The 21,676-nt window shown below is 40.9% G+C and overlaps 4 protein-coding genes across 11 annotated transcripts in view; 3 read left to right on the forward strand and 1 right to left on the reverse strand.

Moving 5' to 3' along the window:
* Positions 1–505, reverse strand: part of scn4aa (sodium channel, voltage-gated, type IV, alpha, a) — a 26,266-nt gene extending 25,761 nt beyond the window's left edge. Inside the window, exon 1 of the mRNA XM_034861245.1 lies at positions 292–505. The gene's annotated coding sequence lies outside the window, so the exon portion shown is untranslated. The remainder of the gene's footprint in view (positions 1–291) is intronic.
* Positions 220–6,541, forward strand: dydc2 (DPY30 domain containing 2). Of its 8 annotated transcripts, none has more exons than XM_034861259.1 (8): positions 220–459; positions 2,487–2,640; positions 3,772–3,894; positions 4,198–4,332; positions 4,538–4,774; positions 4,944–5,084; positions 5,668–5,784; positions 5,938–6,541. In XM_034861259.1, the coding sequence occupies exons 2-8, from the start codon at positions 2,494–2,496 to the stop codon at positions 5,965–5,967; spliced, it is 930 nt and encodes a 309-aa protein (XP_034717150.1). In that variant the 5' UTR covers positions 220–459; positions 2,487–2,493; the 3' UTR covers positions 5,968–6,541. The 8 variants fall into 8 exon arrangements, with proteins under 8 accessions (XP_034717150.1, XP_034717147.1, XP_034717151.1 ...); XM_034861256.1 differs by lacking the exon at positions 220–459 and adding an exon at positions 1,960–2,196; XM_034861260.1 differs by lacking the exon at positions 220–459 and adding an exon at positions 1,960–2,196 and having other exon boundaries at positions 4,544–4,774.
* LOC117937360 (peroxiredoxin-like 2A) lies at positions 6,365–8,910 on the forward strand. Its single transcript, XM_034861265.1, has 5 exons — positions 6,365–6,763; positions 6,901–6,992; positions 8,109–8,249; positions 8,451–8,615; positions 8,761–8,910. Exons 1-5 carry the CDS (start codon positions 6,619–6,621, stop codon positions 8,872–8,874), a joined length of 657 nt encoding a protein of 218 aa, XP_034717156.1. The 5' UTR covers positions 6,365–6,618; the 3' UTR covers positions 8,875–8,910.
* A 947-nt stretch (positions 8,911–9,857) lies between these two features.
* On the forward strand, positions 9,858–21,009 carry LOC117937355 (PDZ domain-containing protein 7-like). Its single transcript, XM_034861248.1, has 18 exons — positions 9,858–9,938; positions 10,597–10,698; positions 10,818–11,043; positions 11,658–11,795; positions 11,920–12,094; positions 12,178–12,354; positions 12,462–12,609; positions 13,851–13,911; positions 14,065–14,242; positions 14,407–14,633; positions 14,719–14,874; positions 15,806–15,921; positions 16,465–16,556; positions 16,951–17,042; positions 17,174–17,245; positions 17,844–18,464; positions 19,088–19,188; positions 19,643–21,009. The coding sequence occupies exons 3-18, from the start codon at positions 10,881–10,883 to the stop codon at positions 19,796–19,798; spliced, it is 2,673 nt and encodes an 890-aa protein (XP_034717139.1). The 5' UTR covers positions 9,858–9,938; positions 10,597–10,698; positions 10,818–10,880; the 3' UTR covers positions 19,799–21,009.
* Positions 21,010–21,676: the final 667 nt, after the last annotated feature.

The following is a 21,676-nucleotide window of genomic DNA, read 5'->3' on the forward strand; positions in this document are numbered from 1 at the left end:
ATTTTAAATACTCTACAGCTACATGGTTCTCCGTTACATACCAAATGAGGAGGAACAATAAACCATTAAACCAAACAGCCTATAACCTCATAATCAGGAATTTGCCAAATGAATCCATTTTATCTAAAGAAATTGAAGCATTCAAATTAACAGGCGTCAAACTCACGACCAGTGCAGACATAACAACACAACAGAAATATGATAATGTTGTGGTCAAACTTTTTTTATATCCTCAGCTTCATGCATAGATCCTCTTTACGCTTAGACTACAGATGGCAGGTGGCGGGTTACCTTGCACGGTAAAGCAAATATTTCCACAGAATCCAAGAAAAATCAAGTGTTCCGTGAAGCCTTCCACTGAGGACGTAATTCTCCCCTTGTGGCAGCCAGTGCGCGGCTGCAGGACAGCTGTTGCTGACGCAGTGGTGTCCTGCGATGAAACCGGAGGAGTCGCTCCAGGTAGGATCAGAGCAGACCTTTGACACTTCAGCAGCGGAACCGCGTCCCCGTTCCCACACAGCTGGTCGCTCCTGCACGCATTTCCGCCCGCAAGCGCTTTCACAACTTTGACGCCAAGTAGGCTAGTGCCAACAGCGCATGAAACGTCCGGGACGGTCCTGCTGCAGCCACCGCCGAACTCTAAGCACACACTCATAAAGTGTTTTATTCAGCTGATCCGCCTGCAAGATCTGCTTTAGAGTAGGCTAATACATTCATTTATTACTAGGATATTGAAGCACTTATTAGCGTAGGCCCTACACCCGAGAACTCATGTTTCGTTAATGTTTATTGCTAAGCGTTACTTTTGAATGAGTTTAGCCTATAGGCTTATAATTATAAAGTGTATTTTAATTCCAAAGGCCAAGGGAACTTTATCAGGATGCATAGTATCCTGGATCCATGAAATAACTGGCCTTTAAAAATAAGAATCTGCCTGCTTCATGGGACTTTAACATAAGGGTGTGTACATACCCCCTAGATGTCTTTTAAGGAAGAACTTATCAATAACGTATATATATATATATATATATATATATATATATATATATATATATATATAGCTACACACACACACACAAAAGGCCTACATCGTGCTTTCATAAAGAAAATTGGTGTACTCAAAGGTTGGATTTTCCTTTTTTTTTAAATAAGGCATTAAGATCAATTTCCAAAAGATGATTTTTTTATTCCTCTTTTCAGTCAACTTATGCAGGGGTTCCTATACGCATGAGCAGCACTGTGTAACTATAACCTACATAGCTCTCCTTGTTAGGAGTGAAAGTAAAACTTGAATAATGTGTGGGCACTATTAAAATGTCATCATAAAATGTAAAAAAAAATAGACCCTCTCGTGATAAATGAAAGTGGAGACTAACCAAAAACTGCTAATATATGTTTTGGCTAGAAAATTTGAGAAACAATACACTTCATGATGTTATGGGGATTCTTTTAAATGACAAACTATGCACATTTTTTATTATAATTGATAAAATAACCTCTGTATGCACAATGAGAGGGGAAAGGACTGCATACAGACGTAAAGGCTATATTTGGCTGAAAGGTGTGTAGTATGATTATACAAGGAAAATGATATCTGTGATTACAAATGTTAACTGGGTGTCACCTGTTTCTTGGAAACGGAGCCTGCTGCAATATCTTTCCCACCTCCTCCTTCTCTCCCGTGTGAGCATACTGTCCCAGTTTCAGGACAGGGTGCAAATAAACATTCAAAGCAATAAATATTGTCGCTATCAAAGATATTAAACAGATATAAGCCTAAAGAAGAATGTTCCATAGCCTACTCATGTAACTTTTTAGTCTGGGTTATCATAGCAATAAGTCTGTCGGTGATAATGTGGGGATCAGGGTAACTTCTGGGACATTTTTACTATGTGTTACTAATTGCCCAAATGGTTGTAAGCTTTAGCTGACTGTGTTTCTTTAAATACAACCTAAAACAAAAAAGGCATTAAGTCTCATCTCTCCATTAGGAGCTGTGACAAAGATAGGGCTTATTTACAATTCAGATTTAAACCCTTTCTCCACCTAATAATGTCTCAAAGTCTGATTTTAATTGAAAAACTCAGTGTCAGGGGTTGTAGGAACCCGTTTAAAAGGATGAGGGGAGGGGATTCATTAATGGCGTGACACCGTTCCCATGGAGACACTAATACATCCGGACGCTCGGTGAAAAAGGTTTGTTTTGACGATATCCTTAAACTAACCTAGTCAATACATCTAACCTACGATAGAAATAATACATCTTGCATATAAAAAAACTACTGTGTAGCTAAATACTAACGTGAAAAGGAGCTTCACTTTGAGTTCCGGTTAACCGACGCTAACTGGCGAAAGAGGTTCGTCAGTTAGCTTCAAATCAGCAAACGGTAGTTAGCTATAAACCTAGAGCAAACGGTAGCTATAAACCGGTAGCTATAAACCTATAGCTAGCATTCACAACGTTAATGTTTCGATATTTCTCGCAGATAAAACATGGACTCTGAGTATATAAAAAAACACCTGGGGAAATGTCTGGCAGACGGACTCGCGGAAGTGGCCGAGCAGCGTCCGGTGAACCCCATCCAGTACCTGGCCCACTGGCTTTACCAGTACAACTCAAATGTAGAGTACGAGACTAAGGTAAGCTGCTGTTTAGCTTTCTGTCAGTAGGGGGGGACATTACCCAACAGTGTGTATACAGTCATAACTATTTTTTTTACAGACCCATTCGTTTGTTTTATAATACATATAGTAATGCAAACTGAAAGTAGCCAAACTAACTACACAAAGTCCTAACGTTAGCTACGTAAGTGGAATTCCGGGTTACTTGTACTTTCCTTGAGTAACGTTACTTCTTGTTTGCTACTTTATACTTTTACTCCACTAGCGTTACATTTATTTGACAGCCAATGATTTCACTAAACAATAATACACTTTATTTACAGCACTTTTAAAAACAGAGTGCTGTACACTGTTGAACCAGTCAAAAAACATTTCAGGAATGCAATGAGGCAGACACAATCAGACAGCTGAAAAAATACTATGTAAAAACAATAAGATAAATACCATAATAGTACAACAGATAAGACATGTTGGAAATAAATTATGCCTAATTAATTCCTACATACAGTGGTTAAAAATCACCTCCGCCAGCTCCAGCATAAAACAAAATGCTGCTTAGGAGTTAATTATTAAAATCTGTTATAATAAATTATAAGTTTAAATGCTATTGATGACAAAGGCCATTGTGCTTGCAAGGCTATTTTGGTACATTTAAAGCAGCTATACAAGATTGTTTTAGATTAACAAGGGAGTATGTTAAAGGAGTTGATATGCAGAACATGACCTCACCCACCAAGGAGACGACCCCTGGGAAACCGGGTTAGTTGCAATTAAAGAGCTAGTAGCCAAGCTACTTCTGCTCGTTCCTCTACGGCCTCAGATTGCTGATCTTCAAATAGGTTTAATGTACTGCAGTAAAGGATGACAAAGACTTAGACAGTTTAAGCTCCTCAGACCTACTGCTATAAAGCTCATAGGGGCGGAGGCAACAAACATCCAGTCACCTTTTATACCTTTAGCTTGGACAGTGCCCTGCGTGTCTGCAGAAATATGGCTCATAAGAAATACCAGGTCAGGAGGTCAAAACCCTCAAGAAATCCTTAAAAAGGTTTTCAATTTTTCGGGGTGAAACTACAGGTATAAAGGCTGTTAAAATGTCAGGATTTGTCTCAGTCACAGGCCTTGTTGTTTTACCATTTTTATTTGCAGAAAATGGCCAATTTGGCACTGCTGGAGCAGGAGCAGGCGAAAGCCAGAGAAGCGGCGTTGTACAAGGAGAAGCTGAGGGAGGAGGAGCGAAACATCAGTGAGGCCTTGGAAGACTCTAAAAACGTAGGTTGTGTGACAAAATCCCGGTTAACACTGCCTTTTAATTCTAATTACAAAACGTTATTGTAACTGAACCTCCATTTACCATTGGACATCTGAAACCTCCTTCTAAGTGTTTAGATACCGTTTTGTTACTTACTTAAATTAATTTTAAGCAAAGCTCGAGAGCTAGAATGGACATCAGATAAAGGAGAGAAAAAAAAAGTGAGGATATATCCTCACTTTAATGTACACCACTTATGATCCAATTGAAGTACATTTACACAGTTTGAGCCAAATCCATCAAGAGAATATCAACATCAACAGATCTCTGAGAAGGCTGATGCACCCACATTAGCCACAACAGAAGCTGCTGAGAAACCAAACACCCCTGATCCTGGAAACCAGCAGGGAACAGACAAAAATCCAAGTGAAGCTCAGCAAAATGACACTGAACCAGAGGTGATAAAAGCAGTAGATCTCAAATCTGTGCTTCTGGTGGTGGTGGCTGGCTCTCTCATCTTTTGCAATCACTTCTTTGTTTGGTTTGACTTTGGTTTTTGGCAGCGTATGATGATTATTTTAAAATGCATAATTTGCCTAATGTTGTGTGGAAATGGCTACCAAATGATTTCAAAATGGTTTAAGAAGATGATATGTCTGCCAGGGGAAGGTTACAGATGACATAAGCGGACCAGAGTCCCTGGAGAAAACACCTTTGGAGGCCCTCAACACTGAGGTCAAAGAGGAGCCCACAGAAGTGCCTGTTAAAAAAGAAGAAGTGGAACAGAGGAGCAATCAAGCAGAAGAAAAAACAGAGGTGGATCCAAGTGACAATCATATAGAAGAGAAAACCGCAAGCACCAATCAAACAGAAGAGAAAGAAGTTGACCAAGATGAAAAGGTGATATGATCCAATTACATCTACCAATTTAGTACCATGATATGAAAAACAGATACGCTATGGGTTCAATTTGAATACAGAGCAGATGGCAAAACATTTCCTTTTGTTTCACGCTGACGCTAAAATTGTTAAAGTATACATGTCATTCTGTCTCACAACGGCTCTGCAGGTGGTTGATGAAGCAGCTGAATCTGAGCCGACTGAACCGTTACACGCGACTCCCAGCCGAGAAGCTGACAACTTAAAAACAGACCAAACAGAAGAGCTGCACGACACACAAAGCCCTCGTTCCCCTCGAGACACAGAGAAGGTAATGAAATAGAGGTGATGTGCATGAGGATGTTCCATGCATACAGACTGAGAACGCAAGAGATGGGGGATAAAGAGCAAGGAAAGACACTGGACAGGTCAACACAGTGGTAAAAAAGATTGGAGGCAAAGTTAGCTGAAGATAGCTTAAACATTACAGGCTAGATGACAGAATGTAAGTAGATGTTCGTTCCCATAAACTACACAGGTGTCCAGGTGAAGAAAATACACACAGGAGTCAGCTGAGAAAAGGCAAACTACTAATTGCTCTACATCACACCATTTTACCCACAGGTTGATGAAGATTCAACTGGTAAGTTGGAGTCTGCACCAGAGTTAAGGTCTCCAACCACAAGAGACATTTTCTAGTGTAGAAATGGATCAGGTTTTTTGCAGAATATCTCTGTCTTATTCTTTGCAAACACAAGAAGAAGTGCAGAGGGAGGCAGCAGTGTTGAGAGAGAACCAAAATGTCCCAGCAGCAATACAGTCAGCCAGACTACAACAGAAGCAAGAGACAGAAATGCAAAAATGACAAATTTGTTTAATGCTTAACCAGAGCTGTTCTGATCAACTCATCTCAGGAGGCAGACGGGCAACAAACAACTGAAACCGCTGATAGCTCGGCTCCTGCCGACAGTGATCCAGTCCCGAGCGAGACCCCACAAGAGGAGCCTGAAAACACAAACATCCAGGAGAAGGTAGACCTTGTAGGCTAACTGGACAACAAGTGAAAATGCCATTTATTTATGATCTATTTAAAATGTGAAAAAATCTGTTACACTTCAGAATGTTTCCATTTGAATGCTTTCAGTGGTGAATAAATTATAATAAAGCTTTGTGTTGCTTATCAGGAGGACGAACAAGAAGCCGACCATACCTGATCAAGTCAGTGTTGTTTCACAATCTGTCAAGTTAAATGATTTCAAAGCTGCAGCACACATGTAGTTTGATATAAAACGTGCAAAAAATAAACATTTCTCACCTCTATATATATATTTGGTTTACTTCAGTATCTCTCTGTTTCTGTATGATTCAACTCCTGCAGGCAGTGTGTGAAATCGTGTCAAGAGCTTTTTTTGTAGTGATTATGGTTCATGTGACTTATTTCCTGTCACATGCACACAGTAGGCTATATGTCAATCTAAGTCGCTTAATTCGGGAAATAATGGAACATATTGCAACACTATTGCAACGCCGAAGGACTTACCAAAGATTTCCTAACGTGACCTTTGAACTGAAGGTTGGGCCAACGCTGCTGCACAGTGGCTGTTTTGTATGTAATTTTTCGGTATCTGCAGTTGTGTTACCGCAGCAGACTCGATGACGGCGTCACTTATCAAACACAGCTGCGTGTAATCACGTCCGATCAGTATCTCGGTCCAAAACAAGGCTCGGTTTGAGCAACACTGGGAGGATCCGCTGTAGCTGCGGTTTAAATGCGCCTTTTCCCTGCGGTGCAGTCACAGAGGAGCTGTTGGAGCCAAGATGCAGTAATGTAAAACGGGCAGACAAGAGAAATAATAATAAGAAGAATGGAAATAATAGCTAACGCCGTGGCTGCTGCCGGCGGCCTCATCACTGGGCTTATGAACTGTTTTACGAATATTTTTCTTACCTCACCGATGAAGGCCGCTCTCAAATATTTGGAGGAGACTGAACTCAAAACTTTGAAAGGAGGTAAATTCCACATTTTGTATAAATTTGGAGAGTTGGATTTCATAAATGGTCAAATGGAATGTGTGTGTTGAAAGAAGCTGTTGTTGGAAAGTATTTATTTATTCTGTTGCTCAACTCTTACCTCATTCTTCTCTCAGACAAAAGAACCCTGAAAGCGAAATCTCTGTGGGAGGGGTCCGGGGCTGTCATCATGGCAGTGCGGCGACCTGGATGATTCTTGTGCAGAGAGGTAATGGCAATCACAATTATCTTCAAATTAGTTAGAATGAAGTTATCGGCTTAATGAAAAGGGATTTAGAGCCCCTAACACCCCCCTCCTCCACGCCTCTCATAGATATTCCTAATAACTTTATCAACCTCCTAGAGGGGGAATGTCTCCCGTGCACAGTGATGAAGACATGTTGACTCACAGTTTGTTTCGGACAGTCACGTGGATCCTCTGACTCAAAAACTACACAAAAATAGTTCAAAAACCCAAAGCTTAAAATCGAATATCCATTTAATCTTCAAACTATACCAAAAATAGGCTAAATCTCAATATAAAACCCCCATCTTTACCCCGGCTAACAAACAAACCACAGACTTCGCTGCGCACCTGTCCTGGACTGCCCACAGCGCCACCTAAAGGTCAAGTTTATTTCCTCCACAAAAATGGAAATTACAGTGCTCGCACTCGCCATCACACCCATAAAAACTAAAGAATAAATACATACATTACCACAAATACTTTACAATATTATACATAAATACAATTAAAAAAATAAAAAAAAATCATAAGAGTGCTTGTTGTGCTGTCTCATAGCCTGAGGTATAAAGAGCATACCGCTTAGTTTGTGTCACAGGAGGTCTTAGCCTACCACTACGCTCTATGACCCTGCCAGTCAGAGTGCCATGAAGAGGGTGACCCGGGTCCCTTGTTATTTTTCTGTCATTTTTCACCAGATCGTCATATACCTGATCCACTGTAGTTAACAGTGGATAAAATATGACGATCACCATTGACACAGCTCCAACACATGAGTTCTCTATAAAGTCCTACTGCCACCAAGTACCAAAAGGAACACGTATTCCAAGAGGTCATAAGTGTTAGCCTCTAAGTTAAATACCAATATAAATGCAATTGATGGATCAATAAAAGGTTAATCAAGTGATGCATCCTTAAAGAAATTAAAGAACCCTTAAGAAATAACATCTAACTATAAAAATATGTAAGAAAATACTACCAGCACCAAAAACTATTGGGAAGAGGTCTGGTATTATTTTACCAGTCGATGCATGCTGTGCCTTTTGTGTTTGCAGTGCACTGTGAGCAATCTGACTGTTTCATGTTTGTCATTGGCTGCAGGAGGCTGCAGAGCTGTCCTCTCTGAAGCCCCAGCTGGATGAGCTCGGGGTCCCTCTGTACGCTGTGGTGAAGGAGGACGTCGGCACCGAGGTCCAGAACTTCAGAACGTACTTCAAGGGGGAGATCTTCTTGGATGAAAAGGTGTGTGTGGGGGGAGAGAGAGAGAGATTCTTCTCCCTAATTAATCTGTGTAAATAATGTGATCAGTTCCTCCCGATACTGAGGTCTGTTTTTTTTTTTTTTTTTAATTCTTTTGAATAAGTCATTCAGGATCTGTGGGAGATCAGTTTTAGTATGCGTGAATGAATCAAGCTGCTTCTGGTTGGTGTGCTTGCATTGCAGAGGCGTTTTTATGGGCCCCGTGAGCGGAAGATGGGTCTCTTGGCGTTCCTGCGTGTTGGAGTTTGGATGAACGGCCTGCGGGCCTTTCAGAGGGGCTTCATGGGAAATGTTTTGGGAGAGGGCTTCGTCCTTGGTGGGGTCTTCGTCATTGGGCGAGGAGAGCAGGTAAAACTTACATACGGTCAAGTTTTGTTCCGAAAGTCTTCAGGTATTAATTAAATGCATTTAATACTCTACAAATTATGTGAAAGAGTAAAACCAGCACACTTGAAACTGCATTATGTATTAATTTTTTGTAATTCTCCCGCAGGGAATTCTTCTGGAGCACAGAGAGGTTGAATTTGGAGATAAAGTCAACATTGAAGATGTCATCCGAGCTGTCAGAAGAATATCACAAGAACGTCTGTCTTTAAAGATGAAATAATGCTTTGTATTATCCCTAAAGGATAAGAATCTCACACTTGTAAAACAGAGAAAAATGGTGTAAGAAAAGAGGCTTTGTAAAGTTAGATTTGTGAGTCTCTGGGTCTCTAGGGAAACCAGGATGCATATGAGTATGACTGTAGTAAAAGGCTCTGAGTGTGTTAATGATGGTCTGTCTTTAAACTCAAGAGAGGGAGCAGACCTGATACCCCAAAACTCAGTATTCTGTATTACTCTGTGATACTGTTGTGTTCTCTTGGAAGCCAAGAAACCTTTTGACCAATAAAACAAGGCTTTGTGTGCTACAGTTGTGTTTTTGTTATTCACCGCTGGAAACAGTTGTTAAAATATTGGACTTCATGAGGTAAAGTCATCTGAAGTCCACATGGTGGAGGGTGGGAGAGTTTTCAGAGCCAACCTCAACATGCAAAATCAGTCTGGTTTCCTGCAAGGTCTTCTTTCAAGTAGTGTTTATTGATCCAAGTTTGTCATCTTAACTAAGTTTTGTAGATTTTCTCTTATAAGCACTGTCCCGAATCTTACTCGGCGGATAAAACCGGAGCCGATAGAGTAAGGGAATTTGGAAGCAAAGCTGATCTTTGTTTCTATCCTGGAGGCCGCAACAAAAAACAAATGAGATTTAAGTCCAGTGCTTTCATCTGATTCAGTGTTTTTCATTAGGTTGCCCATGTTTCTTTGTCCTGGCAATCTGTGTCTAAACCAATGAGGAGGCAGACCTGATGCTGAAACCACCTCAAACCACAATATTAGAATAAAAGATGTTAAGTCAATAGAAATGCTTTAAAGTAGATTTAATACATTAAGTTGTATCTGTGTGCATTGTGTTGCATACTTTTTTGTGTCAGTATCTTTGGCATCACTGATTTTCTGTTGTAGTATACACAATAGTCTTGACACCCGGGTAAGTGATTGGCATAATAGTCGTCCAATCAAAAACTCTCAAACTTCAGAGCAGCCAATCGGCATGGCCGGGGGCGGAACTTTTTAAAACAGCCAGAGACACGGTAGAGGTGCGTTAGATCATTTTGCACAACATGGACTCAGGTAGGTTAATAACTAAGTAGCTGAATTTAGCCAAATTAGTTTACAGAATATGGAATGAATTGCAAGTTGCTGGTTTTGTTGTCGCCTTTCAGTGCGCTTCCTAGCCTAGTAGCCTCTTTGCTAGTACTTAAGCAGAATATGACGTTACACGAGAAGAGCTGCCGTATTGTCTGCGGTGTTCTGTGCTTGAAAGAAGAAGAGATGTTTGCTTGTTTGTGTTTTGTTTGGTTGTGTATAATGGGATAGAGACGTCTACATTTGTTCCCGGATGTATTAGATAGCGTAGCGGAATAATTTTAAACGCAATTAAACTGTATTTGCCTAAATCTATCTTGGTGTCAATAAACGTTAAATGTCGCTGTCCGGGGTGCTAAAGCACTGAGACTTCTGGGGGAAACCCCAAGGTGACGACATGAGGACACACTTATCACGGGTAAAGTTTAGTGACATGTAACCATGGTAACGCCGTGTGACATCTTGACTCTTAAGTGGGTCAGGTCTGAGCTAAATAAACCTAGTAAATCCTATTTCTATCCTCACCTGCAGTTTATTTGTTGCCTTTTGTATTAATGTCCTTAATGTAAGGTGAATTGCAAAGAATGGCATGAAGGCTAATGAACTCGTGTAGTCCTACTGGATGTGTTTATTTTTCTGCCAGGCTCAGACAGGTGAGAGAGATGCAACATGGGCAGGAATGGACCAAAGTGTGACTCCAGGGTGCCAAAGAGTCAGCTATCATGTCACAAAGAAACCTGCGTCGGTGAGTTACTTTGCTTAATGAGTTGATTAACTCAACTTTTAACTTTATAAAAATCCCACAACAAGCACAGCAGACAAGTTACCTGAGGATCCCATTCCTTCTGCTATACGCTGCTGTAGGCTCCTCCACCCGGAGCTGAGCCCCCGGTGGAGTGTGTGTGAAAGGGGACCCAGCCAGCCTCCATGGCTCACTTGGCAGACCCGTCCCGCAGAGAGAAGACCCCCGGGACCCAAGGGTCACACACGGCTGCACGCAACCTCTTACGAAAGAAGGAGCAGCGGCGACGTGGAATCCGATCCTCCTCACCCATGGGCCGGGTCATCCTCATCAACTCTCCCGTGGATGGTAAGGAGCAGTTGGGCTGGCTGCATGTGTAGTGCACATGACAACCTACAGACTACTGAAGACAAAACACTGCTTTATAAATCTGACAGACAAAGAATTATGGGTATTTCTTTTAGGATTAAGACAGTTTTGGATACAGCAAAGTTGAAACTTACTTTGCAGGGTGCATTTACTGTCTCATGTCAGCATCACGCTGACCTGATCTCAACCTTTTTGTGAGATCCCACAGTGTCCACGGTCAGAATTGAAAAAACAATGTTTTGGTCATAGACACAAAATGAAACAATATCTTTATACACACATCTCAGACTGAAACAATCAATTAAAAACCCTCAGACAATAACATTGTCAACACTCAATAACATGAAAATGAAACAAGCAATGTATCGTAATATTGTTATTCTCAAATGTTATTGTTGTATTGTTAATGCATAACGCATTTAATGTAATTAAAGCATTTAAATAATGTTTAGTTTTTTATATAGACCTGATACTTTATAAAAGATAGCTAGATTAATTAATTAAGCTCTATTGTTGGCTTATTGACACAGCATCCATGTTTTTTTCTGAAAAGTATTTTTATTGAGTGATTGAAATCCATGTGATGTTTTTAGGTGGAGATGAGAGTGAGGACCTCCATACGATCACAGTGGATAAGAGTGTGGACGGCAAGCTCGGCTTCAGCGTGCGTGGAGGCTCGGAGCATGGCCTCAGCATCTTTGTCAGTAAGGTGGAGGACAACAGTACAGCAGGTAAACGAACATGCTACTGTGTAAAATAGTGTGATAGAGCCACATGTATCCTGATGTCCTTTGTTGTAGTAACTTTACTTGTATTGCTCCTGTGACATTACTTGTGTGTATTGTGTGTCGACAGAGGAGGCCGGCCTGTGTGTAGGTGATAAACTGGTGGAGGTGAATGGTGTCAGCCTGGAGAGCATTACGATGAGCAGCGCTGTGAAGGTCCTGACAGGCAACAACAGGCTGAGGATGGTGGTGAGACGCGTCGGCAAAGTCCCCGGCATCCGCTACTCCAAGGAGAAGACGACCTGGTGATGAAGAACTATTCCTGTTAATATTAGCTCAGTTTATCACAGAAATATTAGATCCTGACCGACTGTGGACAATCTTCCAGGGTGGACTTGATACACAGGCGTATGGTGGTGGAGGAAAGCGGACAGACACCTTCGGATGCCAGCTCTGGGAGCGCTCTCCAAAGGATCGTCCACCTTTACACCACCTCAGACGACTACTGCCTGGGCTTCAACATCAGGGGGGGAAAGGAGTTTGGTCTGGGCATCTATGTTTCCAAGTACGAACCTCCGCCATGGGAAACGTTCTTTTCTAGATCCTGTTTGTTTTCTAAAACTTTGAGTCCTTAAAAAGTCTCTCATACTTACTCCTGTCGTGATGTTTTAGACTAGATCCTGGTGGTCTGGCTGAGGAGAATGGAATAAAGATGGGGGACCAGATCCTGGCTGCCAATGGAGTGAGCTTTGAGGATATCAGCCACAGTAGTGCCGTGGAGGTGCTGAAGAGCCACACGCACGTCATGCTGACCATCAAGGTGAGAGCGGTGGGGTGCCCTGGTAGCTCACCTGGTAGAGCGTCTGAGCTCATATGCAGAGGCTCAGTCATCAACCGTTTGATGCATGTCGTTTCCCTTTCTGCCAAGTCTAAGATGTCATTGTAACACAAAAATAAAATAAAAGATGAGAGCTACCATGTATAAAATTTGACTTTGTAAAGCAGGCAACATGGGAAAACCATAGAGTGCCAAAAAAGAAATGTTTCTAAAAAAGATTTTGCACAAAAAATGTAATGATAAATGCAAGACTGTGATGTTTATGGATTGCATTAAAATAAAAACATCTTTCATTTTTTAACATTCTGTATAAGAAAACTGCTCTCCAGTGGCTTCGAGCTTATACAGGATGATGTGGCACAAATAAATATGGACAGACACTAAGGAAGGTTGTATAGAGAGGCTTTGTATAAAGTTTTGAGCTGACACAAAGGAATTTTTGATGGAAAATTAACAAATGTCAGCCTCCAGGGAACATCTTTGCTGTCAAGGGAATCTGTTTTTAAATGATTAATGCTCAGAAGTTGTCATAAAGTTTTCCAGAAGGCAAAAGTAATCCAATTTGATAGAAAACAAACGTAGAAGTGAAGTTGTATCAGTTGAATGTTTGGTGTTAAATTCCGTGTTAACCACAAGCAGAAGCATCACATTTCATAATGACTTTGTAATCAGAAAGCATGTCGGCTCTTTCATTACTGCCTCGGTTAGATGACCTGACACACATTTAACTTTCTGACCGGTTTCCTTCCTTTCATCTGTAATTCTCTTATGAATACAAACCCCACGAGCCGCGTAGCCACAAAGTGGACGTAGCGGCGATTTGTGTAGCGGCGCCCGACAGCTGGCATGCAGTTGTAATATTCCTCGCTCACTTGTCGGAGCTTGGGTTTCGCGCTCTGAAAAATAGCCAGGCCGTGTGCATTATTCACCAGGCAGCTGGGATCAGGTGCTGATCAAAGCTTAGAGCCGTGTCATGGGCAAGTTTTTTCTTCGGGGTCCCTCGCTTTGACTTGTGGAAACTGAAGAGTTAGAAAGCATCCCATCTTTCAGAGGTTACTAGAAAGTCAAGAAGGAAAATGTGTTGCTATCTGAGGATGAAAAGTTGTGTGGTTGTGAGTCTCTGTGTGAGTCTGAGGTTACTCTTTATCAAATATAGCGATCCTATAAAAGTTTCAAGGTCTCTACTGTATCTCATTTGCATATCTGTGGCCATATCTTCACAGGAAGCAGGACGATACCCCGCTTACAAAGAGATGGTTGCAGAATACAGATGGCTCAATAAGTGTATGTATCTGTTTTTTCCTTATCTAGAAGGCTGCAATCCTTTGTGTCTGTTGTCTGTGTGAGGCTCTAGCTGTGAACCTGTAAAGATCACAGAACCCTCAGTGATATGCTTTGATATATGTGAATTAGATAATCTCTTGTTTTCTTCATCAGTGGCCAATGGCACTCAGAAATCTTCCTCCCAGGGTTCAGACTCCAACTCCTCAGCCTCCTCTCTGTCGTCTGGGACTCCGGTCAGCTCTCTGAGCGGCCTGTCGCAGGTCATGTTCCCTACCAGCCTGCATTTTGGTTTAGACATGGTGGATGTCTGCATCTCTACTGAGGACCAAAGGTCAGGGTTGTTAATCTTCAGTAATTCTGTAAAAAATACTGAAACATTGTATTATACAGACCTTTTTGCTTGCTCTAGGCTATGAAAATCATCTTTTTACTCTGCAGACACACATACAAAAAGCAACATGACCAGACTTGATCATGGTAGTTTATTTTATCCAGGTCTGAGTCAGAGCTAACCGAGACCGCCTCGCAGACGGACCTTCCCTCTCAGAGGACCGGTACAGAAACCACACGCAGCCTGGGACGAACCACTCTGCTCAAAGACACGGTGATCCGTGGAGAGGATGTCAGGGAGAGTACAGAGTCCCCCAAGACGTCGGTGCTGATGGCTCTCAGCAGACCGAGCCGACTCATCAGCAGGTCCCAGAGCCAAGTCACCGTGGCAGGTGAGGCAAAGAAAAAGTTGGCAACATCAAAAGGATGGCATGGTTGGAATGGCCGTATAAATGACCGACTGTTGCTATCCAATAGAGATCAAGCAGGAGAAAGAGAAGAAGCAAAAAGGGAAGCACCCAGAGGAGAAGAGCACCTTGCAGCGTTCAAAAACCTTCGTCAACTTGCTCTTCAAGGGTGGACGCACTTCCAGGGGTCGCTCCAAGTCACCATCCACACAAAAGGCTGGCAAAGGTAGCTGCAATTTTGCCTCATGAATATCATTAAAGTTGCAATATTCCCACTTCCACAAAAACCAACACAAATTAGTTTTGAACAGGACATTTGAAGATGCTGGCTCTTGCTTGGGTTGCTCTGTGAAAAATGTCACACTGTGCTATGAAGACAATCACACAAGTAAATGCCACAGGAAACTAAAGTCACATGTCATTTAAAAAGGTTATAAATGCTGCAGTTTTTCAGCATTTTTCCAGCCGTCAGTAAATCCTGTAAAAAGACCAAAACCACTAATATGACAGTTTCTCTCTGAAGACTCTCGACTTCCCTACTCAGCACCAAAACCTTTCCCTCCACCTGAAGCTGTAAATCTTAAGAAACTAGTCAAAAATATGTAGTTTCAATTTTTTCTTAAAGCAGCTGAGTTATTAGCAAGCATAATTGTATATTTCAGATTGAGTTAAAATAAACTACAATGGAGAACAATGGAGCTCTATGGCGCAGAAGAATATCAAACTTTGACACACTGACTACTCGTTTGTAGGGTCAGTTAGTTGTTGCTTTTATTTTCGATGTTATTTGTTTATAATGAAAATACAGAATATCTTGAGCCTTTCTCCTTTGACTTTGAGAAAGCAAATCTCCTTAATTGCTCTGTGGCAGATTTGAAATCCTAAACCATGTGACTTAACTTTGTTCAGTGAATCCTACTCCATGCTGAAAAGGTTGACTTTATGGTGCTTTTGACTGATTGATGTTGAGCCACCCAAGCAAGCTCAAAGATCTTTACAGGCTGTATTTCGGGAAACTATACACTGATAGAACAGATTTATTCAGACTGTAACTACTGTCTGTCATCCAGTTACATCATTTACTCATGTAAAGTTGAACTGCAAAGAGGTATTGATGGGCCTATAGAGAAACATCCTAAGCTCCATCATGTTTTCAGGGGGACAACAGTTCAGTGCGATGCCAAATTCAGAGATGCTTGGCGTGGTGGAGGGCATGGCACGCAGGCTGCTGACTGAGGAGGAGGTGGCGGCTGTGATGGAGACGTGCAGAAGGGTAAGAAGACTTTTTAGATGTAGTATTTAGATGTGCTGACCTTTGGACTGATCATAAAGGAGTCTTTGTTTAGTTTTTATCACACCACATAATTCACATTAGCTCTAAGTTTAACCCTCCTGTTGTTCTCGGGTCCAATTTGACCCCTTTAAAAAGTGTCTATATCTGAAATAATGGTTTCTTTTTACCACAACAAATGGATTCGAATCCACACAACGTTCTTTGTTAATACATGATCACTGTCATTCCTGACTAAACTCATCTGTACGTTCCTATGATCTTAACTATTAGTCAAAATAACTCATAATTTCTGCTTTTTTAACTCAAATACTAGATACAATTCTATATAAATGAGGGTTATTGACTATAAATTCCAAAAAGTAGTGTAAAACTAGTGTTAGTAAGGTGATGTTAGTGAAGAAAAAAAGTCTAAAAAAGGCATGAAATGTCATATTTCTGTCAGTTTTTTAACCCGAGAGGACAACACAAGGGTTAAGTCATTATCAACTGGATAGCAAACTTTTTATTATTCCTCTTGCACAGTACGTGGCAGAGCAGTCAGTGGGGAACTTGATACGCCAGCTGCTCGCCGTGCTGGACAGACCTGAGAAGCTGCTGCTGCTGAGAGAAGTCCGGTAAGGAGAGCAAGGAAAATAAAAAATAAATAATTACTAGATATTTAATGTGCTACATACAGAAACCTTGCTTGCTAATCCCTGATCTGAAAATGGTTGATAATCAGAGGACAGTTTTACCCCACAGCCACCGCCGGCCTTGATATTCACCAACCTATAATAATGCTGCCAAAACACTCACAGAAATATACATTTGGATCAGAACGATTTTCTTTATGCTTGATAATAATACATTTTAATAAACTCTGATAAAAAAAAAGAAATCTGCTCTCCACTTTGTTGAAATCCAGCCAGAGAAACTGTGGTATTAAGTGAAGTGAAGAGTGATGTGTTTTTTAATGTAATGCAACAATGAAAATGACCTTTTTTCTTCTTTTCCTGTTGTTTTTCTCAGGATGCTGCTTTCTCCTCCTGACCTGAGCGCATTTAATAACGTGGTGACCCCTATCGAAGTCGAGGCCTACGATATCCTCAAGTATCGCTCAAGTGCGTGTAATGCTGGCCAAGTTTGTCAGAATCAGCGTGATCAGTGCAAACATGCAACACAAAAGGTCTTAACAGTCCTCATTATGCTCCATTCTGTAACATGTTCTCTTTCTTTCTTCTCCCTATTCTAGTCCAAACTCCTCTTCTTCGCTCTCCCACATCTGGTCGAGCACCCAAACGGCGCCTCATCACCCCCATCCCGGGTTGGTACCTTTCACCGCAGCTACAATACTACTTCAGTTTGAAATCTTTAGCACTTTTTGATTTGATTTCACTATACAATTTAATGGGTGGCAAAACGTACTCTGTTTACATTTACCAATACAATATAACGAATTCTAAAAACTTATATTACATCTGACATTACAAAATAAATATTCAGGCAGTCTTCACCAAACTAGTAGGCTGGATATTTATTAGTGCTTAGGTTTGATGATTGTAAATGATTGGTGTTTTTCTGCAGTTGTTTTGTCTTCTTCTTTAATATAAGAGTGGTAGGCATACTATAGATATAGTGTTCTGAGGTCTATTTCTTTCAAGAAAAGAAAAATGAAAAGTTAGGCATGATGAAAATTAAAATACTGTACTCTGTAGGTCTTCATTTTGACTTGTCTAAGACTAAATTGTGATTCAGTAAATCAGAAGTAATGAGATATCAAGTTGCAATTTTGATTTAGGAACTCATTTAGTGTCTCATACATTTGACACAAGTATTTTTAATTTTTTACCATTCATACTTCTTCATCTGTGTGCTTCCAGAGCACAAAAACAGGTGCTGATACAGTTTGTGTTTCCCTCCAGATTACAGGGGAAGATTTGAGCTCCACAATGCTGAGGAGGTGGAGAAGGAGAGCCACCTACTGGATGAGCTGGAGAAGCTCAGTGTGTCTGGGCCCCGGAGGTCCAGGGAGAAGTCTCATCCCTCCAGGTCCTTCACCCCGCTGCTGGACATACCAGTGGACGGATATAACACAGAGTCCAGAGACCTCAGACCCCCCTCCGCCAACCCCATGCTTCCCAACTGGCTGCTGGCAAGCAGCCAAGACCCCCGGCCTCCTATACGAACGGACATCGGCACGATTCGCTCTGTCCACTTTGACGAGGTGTCGCTGCACTCCACTTCAGACAAGGGGGACACGGCCTCAGAGAGAGGAAGGTCCCCGTTTAGAAACGGCCAATCCAAAAGCAAAAAGGAGAAGAGTCGAGACAGGAGTAACGACACGGTGTTCACGCTGCAGACTGCTGCTCGCAGGATTCGGCCCTCGTTGTCGCAGGTGTTCGGATCGAGTCCAGATCAGCGAGCGGGGAGTGAACAGATGAACGGACATCCAGCTTCCTCTGAGAACGGATTCAGCGGCTCTGAGCCGGAACAGGAATACGAGCTCAAAACTGTCAGCATCTCCAAGACCAAACAGTCACTGGGTAAAATGGTTTCATTGATTTAATGCCTGAATCTTCTTATAAATAATTTAAGTTCAGTTCAATCCATCATGTCTTTCCCAAAATTCATCAACCATTCATGTTGCAATTATCTTTAAAACTAACAGACAACTAACAGAGATGACAAAACCTTTGGGAATAGAAATGGCAGGAGTGGCATAATAAAACCCAGCAACATATTAAATATTGTGAACGCTTTCCTATAAAAGAACTACTTTTTTATTACTTTTTTATTGGTGTCTGGATTACAGAGACAGGTTTTTGTGAGCACCATTAATCAAAGCTCAGAGACAGACGTCTCAAAACCTGCCAAGCTAAAACTATCCAATACCAAAAATACTACAAAAATCTTCCGTCGTGTATATTTTTCCTCTTTACACATATGCAGATTTGTATATTCTACAATTGTTAACTTAAAGTTAAATGTGTTTATGTTAAACACGTGCACATACAGTATCAGGGTACATAACCCTGCAAAATACTATCTGCACAACATCTCACTTAGTACATAGTTAGGTCAAAGCAGTGGTTGTATTTTATAGTTGTGTACTTACAGCTGCAGGTGTTTCACATCACTGACTCCCACTCTTGTTGTGGCGTTTCAGGCATCAGTATATCTGGCGGGATGGAGTCAAAGGTTCAGCCAGTGGTGAAGATCGAGAAGATCTTTCCTGGAGGAGCTGCCTCCACCTGTGAAGTGCTTAAGGTAACACAACATGATGTACATAATGAAGAGGGTTTCTGCAGAGTTCACCAAAATTACATCTACATTCCTACATTTTAAAACCACATAGAATGCAATGTAATACTTCACACAATCATGCCATTGAAAGTATGGTAGTATGATGGGAAATCACATTTTCTGCAGTGCTTTCCAGCAGTTTAAAACAAGAATCACTTAAACATAATGCAACATGGACCCAGCTTAACAGCAGAAAAGGGGTTAACCAATTAAAAAAGATCAGATGATGAGCTTCCTAGCAGTAGAAGTTGTGTTAGTAATGTAACTCACATTAATGCCTTTGGCAAGCATGAGTAAGTATTTAAGACTTTCTTTTCTTCTAGAAAACTAAAGTCAATGCTTTTTAAGACCCGCAGATACCCGCTTGACACTCACCCGTTTGACTGTCTGCCTTAAACTTTCCTTCTCATGTCCCCAGGCTGGGTTTGAGTTGGTGTCTGTGGACAAAGTCTCCCTGCAGGGCGTGACCCATCAGCATGCTGTCGACATCATCCGAAAAGCTTTCAGCAATAAGGCCAAAGACCCCATGGTGTTTGTGGTCAAAGTCCCCAAAACCACTTTGAAAGGAGACTGAGACTCTCATCATGAATTTAGAAAAATGGCCTCCGTTTTAGCAGCTTCTGGGACTAAACACATGAACTTTAGCCCAACCACACTGGTCTGAGGGCAATTTTGCCATTCATGTTAAAGTTAGGAATAATTACATGGACTCTGGTGAATGTTGTGCAACTACGTTGAAAAACACAAATGGCCCAAGGCAGCAGATCATGGGACTTCAGAAGGATAAATAAAATAAATGAGTATATGAGAGAGATATTGATACAAAAACATATAAGCAACAAAAGTTGACAGAAAATACATTTGTGTACAAAAAAGCTGAAATCGTGAAAGACATAGTGCTCCTGATGCCTTAATATTTCACTTCATCACAACCCAGGAGCCAATGCCTGTCAAAAACATTTCTTTTTACATTTGATGTCATGTTAACATAAAATCCTCTTTTACCAAAAGTAGTGCAGAGGTAAATGTTTTTGTTTGGAATTTTTAAATGGGCAGGATGACAAACTGCAACTTGTAACCTGAGTGCCTTTAAAAGCCCTAATCAGGGTTCACACGGTTATAGTCTCGCATTGCCAGACCTTCCTCCACAGCGCTTCCCAGGAGGGTCTGGAAAGTCCACACAGTATTTCCGGATGGGAAAAAAATGTGCTCTGTTTTAGTGGCATGTCTTTAATCCAATCAAAATCGTCCTGGCCAGCACTAAACACCCTATGGAGCGACAGAGCCTCCGCAAATAGCCTCGGGAAGGAATGTGTTTTGGTGGAACGTGTGTACGTTCAGAAGTATTTTTAGTTGTACAACAGAAAACTCAGATTGAACAGATAGTCTAGCTAGCTGTCTGGATTTACCCTGCAGAGATCTGAGGAGCATTTGACGATAGTCCTCAGAAATCCACCAGAGTTTACAATGCCAACACAAAGAAAGCCCAAGGAAAAGGATATCCGTCCTAAATAAGTTGAATGCAACTAAGCAATCCTGGTAGAGGAACATTGTGGATATAGACTAACATGGTCAAGGAAAACTTGGAAAAGTCATGTATAATAGTTAAAGAAAAGGGAAACAAACTACCATTATATTTTGAATTTGGTTCATTGTTTTCTCTGAGCTCTAAAATGTAATAAATGATTTGTTTTTCTTCAAACTGAGTTGGTTAAATAAGTATCAAGCATAGTGTTTCCCAAACTGAAAGGACTTAATAAAGGCAACACAAGAACTGTAAAAGCTGCTTCATTCATTCCATTATGTATCTTTTTTTTCTTTACTTCTCAAAATGATATCACACCATAGTGTGCCACAACATTAATGACATTCAACATTTCATTTAATGGCATCTCCATGATATCTGAGCAAGAGATTCCCAGAGGACGGCCCAGGTTGTGGTTGAAGGCTTCAGAAGCAACCAGAGTTAGATAGTAATGGATTACATGTAATCAGGATTACGTAATCAGATTATAAAAAAATAAGTAACTACCATCACATTAAAAGAAAAAGTGGATTAGACTATAGTTACATTGTCAATGATTACTTGATTACATTTTAGATATGTCTTGTGTTTTTGTTTTTTATTCCTTTTTTATTTACAGTAAACATGGAAGATTGTGTTACAAAAACAAAGTCCTCCATGAGGGTTGATTTAAAAAAACAAAATATCAAACAAAACAGCGGCAACAAAAATGTACACAAAAGAAACAGCATCCTATGTTGTAGAATACACACAGTACACTGTAGTTTGTGCCAGTACTGTTTTTGTAAGGGTTATTTGATAAGACCAACTGTAAATGCTAAATATGAAAAAAGCATTGTTTGTGCATTAAAAATGTTTTGAGATGTATAGAAAAAGAATATTTGTGGAAGATATTTTTTGTGGCTGCATGCGGTTTTTTGTACTATA

The sequence above is a fragment of the Etheostoma cragini genome, chromosome 21, assembly GCF_013103735.1.
Source record: "Etheostoma cragini isolate CJK2018 chromosome 21, CSU_Ecrag_1.0, whole genome shotgun sequence".
Classification (NCBI taxonomy): Eukaryota; Metazoa; Chordata; class Actinopteri; order Perciformes; family Percidae; genus Etheostoma; species Etheostoma cragini.

Bases quoted from the DNA above. Each gene is read 5' to 3' on its own strand.
- dydc2 (XM_034861259.1), top strand. From the start codon at position 2,494: ATGGACTCTGAGTATATAAAAAAACACCTGGGGAAATGTCTGGCAGAC. The intron at 4,333-4,537 runs GTGATAAAAGCA...TATGTCTGCCAG, and splicing joins AAAATGACACTGAACCAGAG to GGGAAGGTTACAGATGACAT. The intron at 5,785-5,937 runs GTAGACCTTGTA...GTTGCTTATCAG, and splicing joins ACACAAACATCCAGGAGAAG to GAGGACGAACAAGAAGCCGA.
- LOC117937355 (XM_034861248.1), top strand. From the start codon at position 10,881: ATGGCTCACTTGGCAGACCCGTCCCGCAGAGAGAAGACCCCCGGGACC. The intron at 11,044-11,657 runs GTAAGGAGCAGT...TGATGTTTTTAG, and splicing joins CATCAACTCTCCCGTGGATG to GTGGAGATGAGAGTGAGGAC. The intron at 16,557-16,950 runs GTAAGGAGAGCA...TGTTTTTCTCAG, and splicing joins CTGCTGCTGAGAGAAGTCCG to GATGCTGCTTTCTCCTCCTG.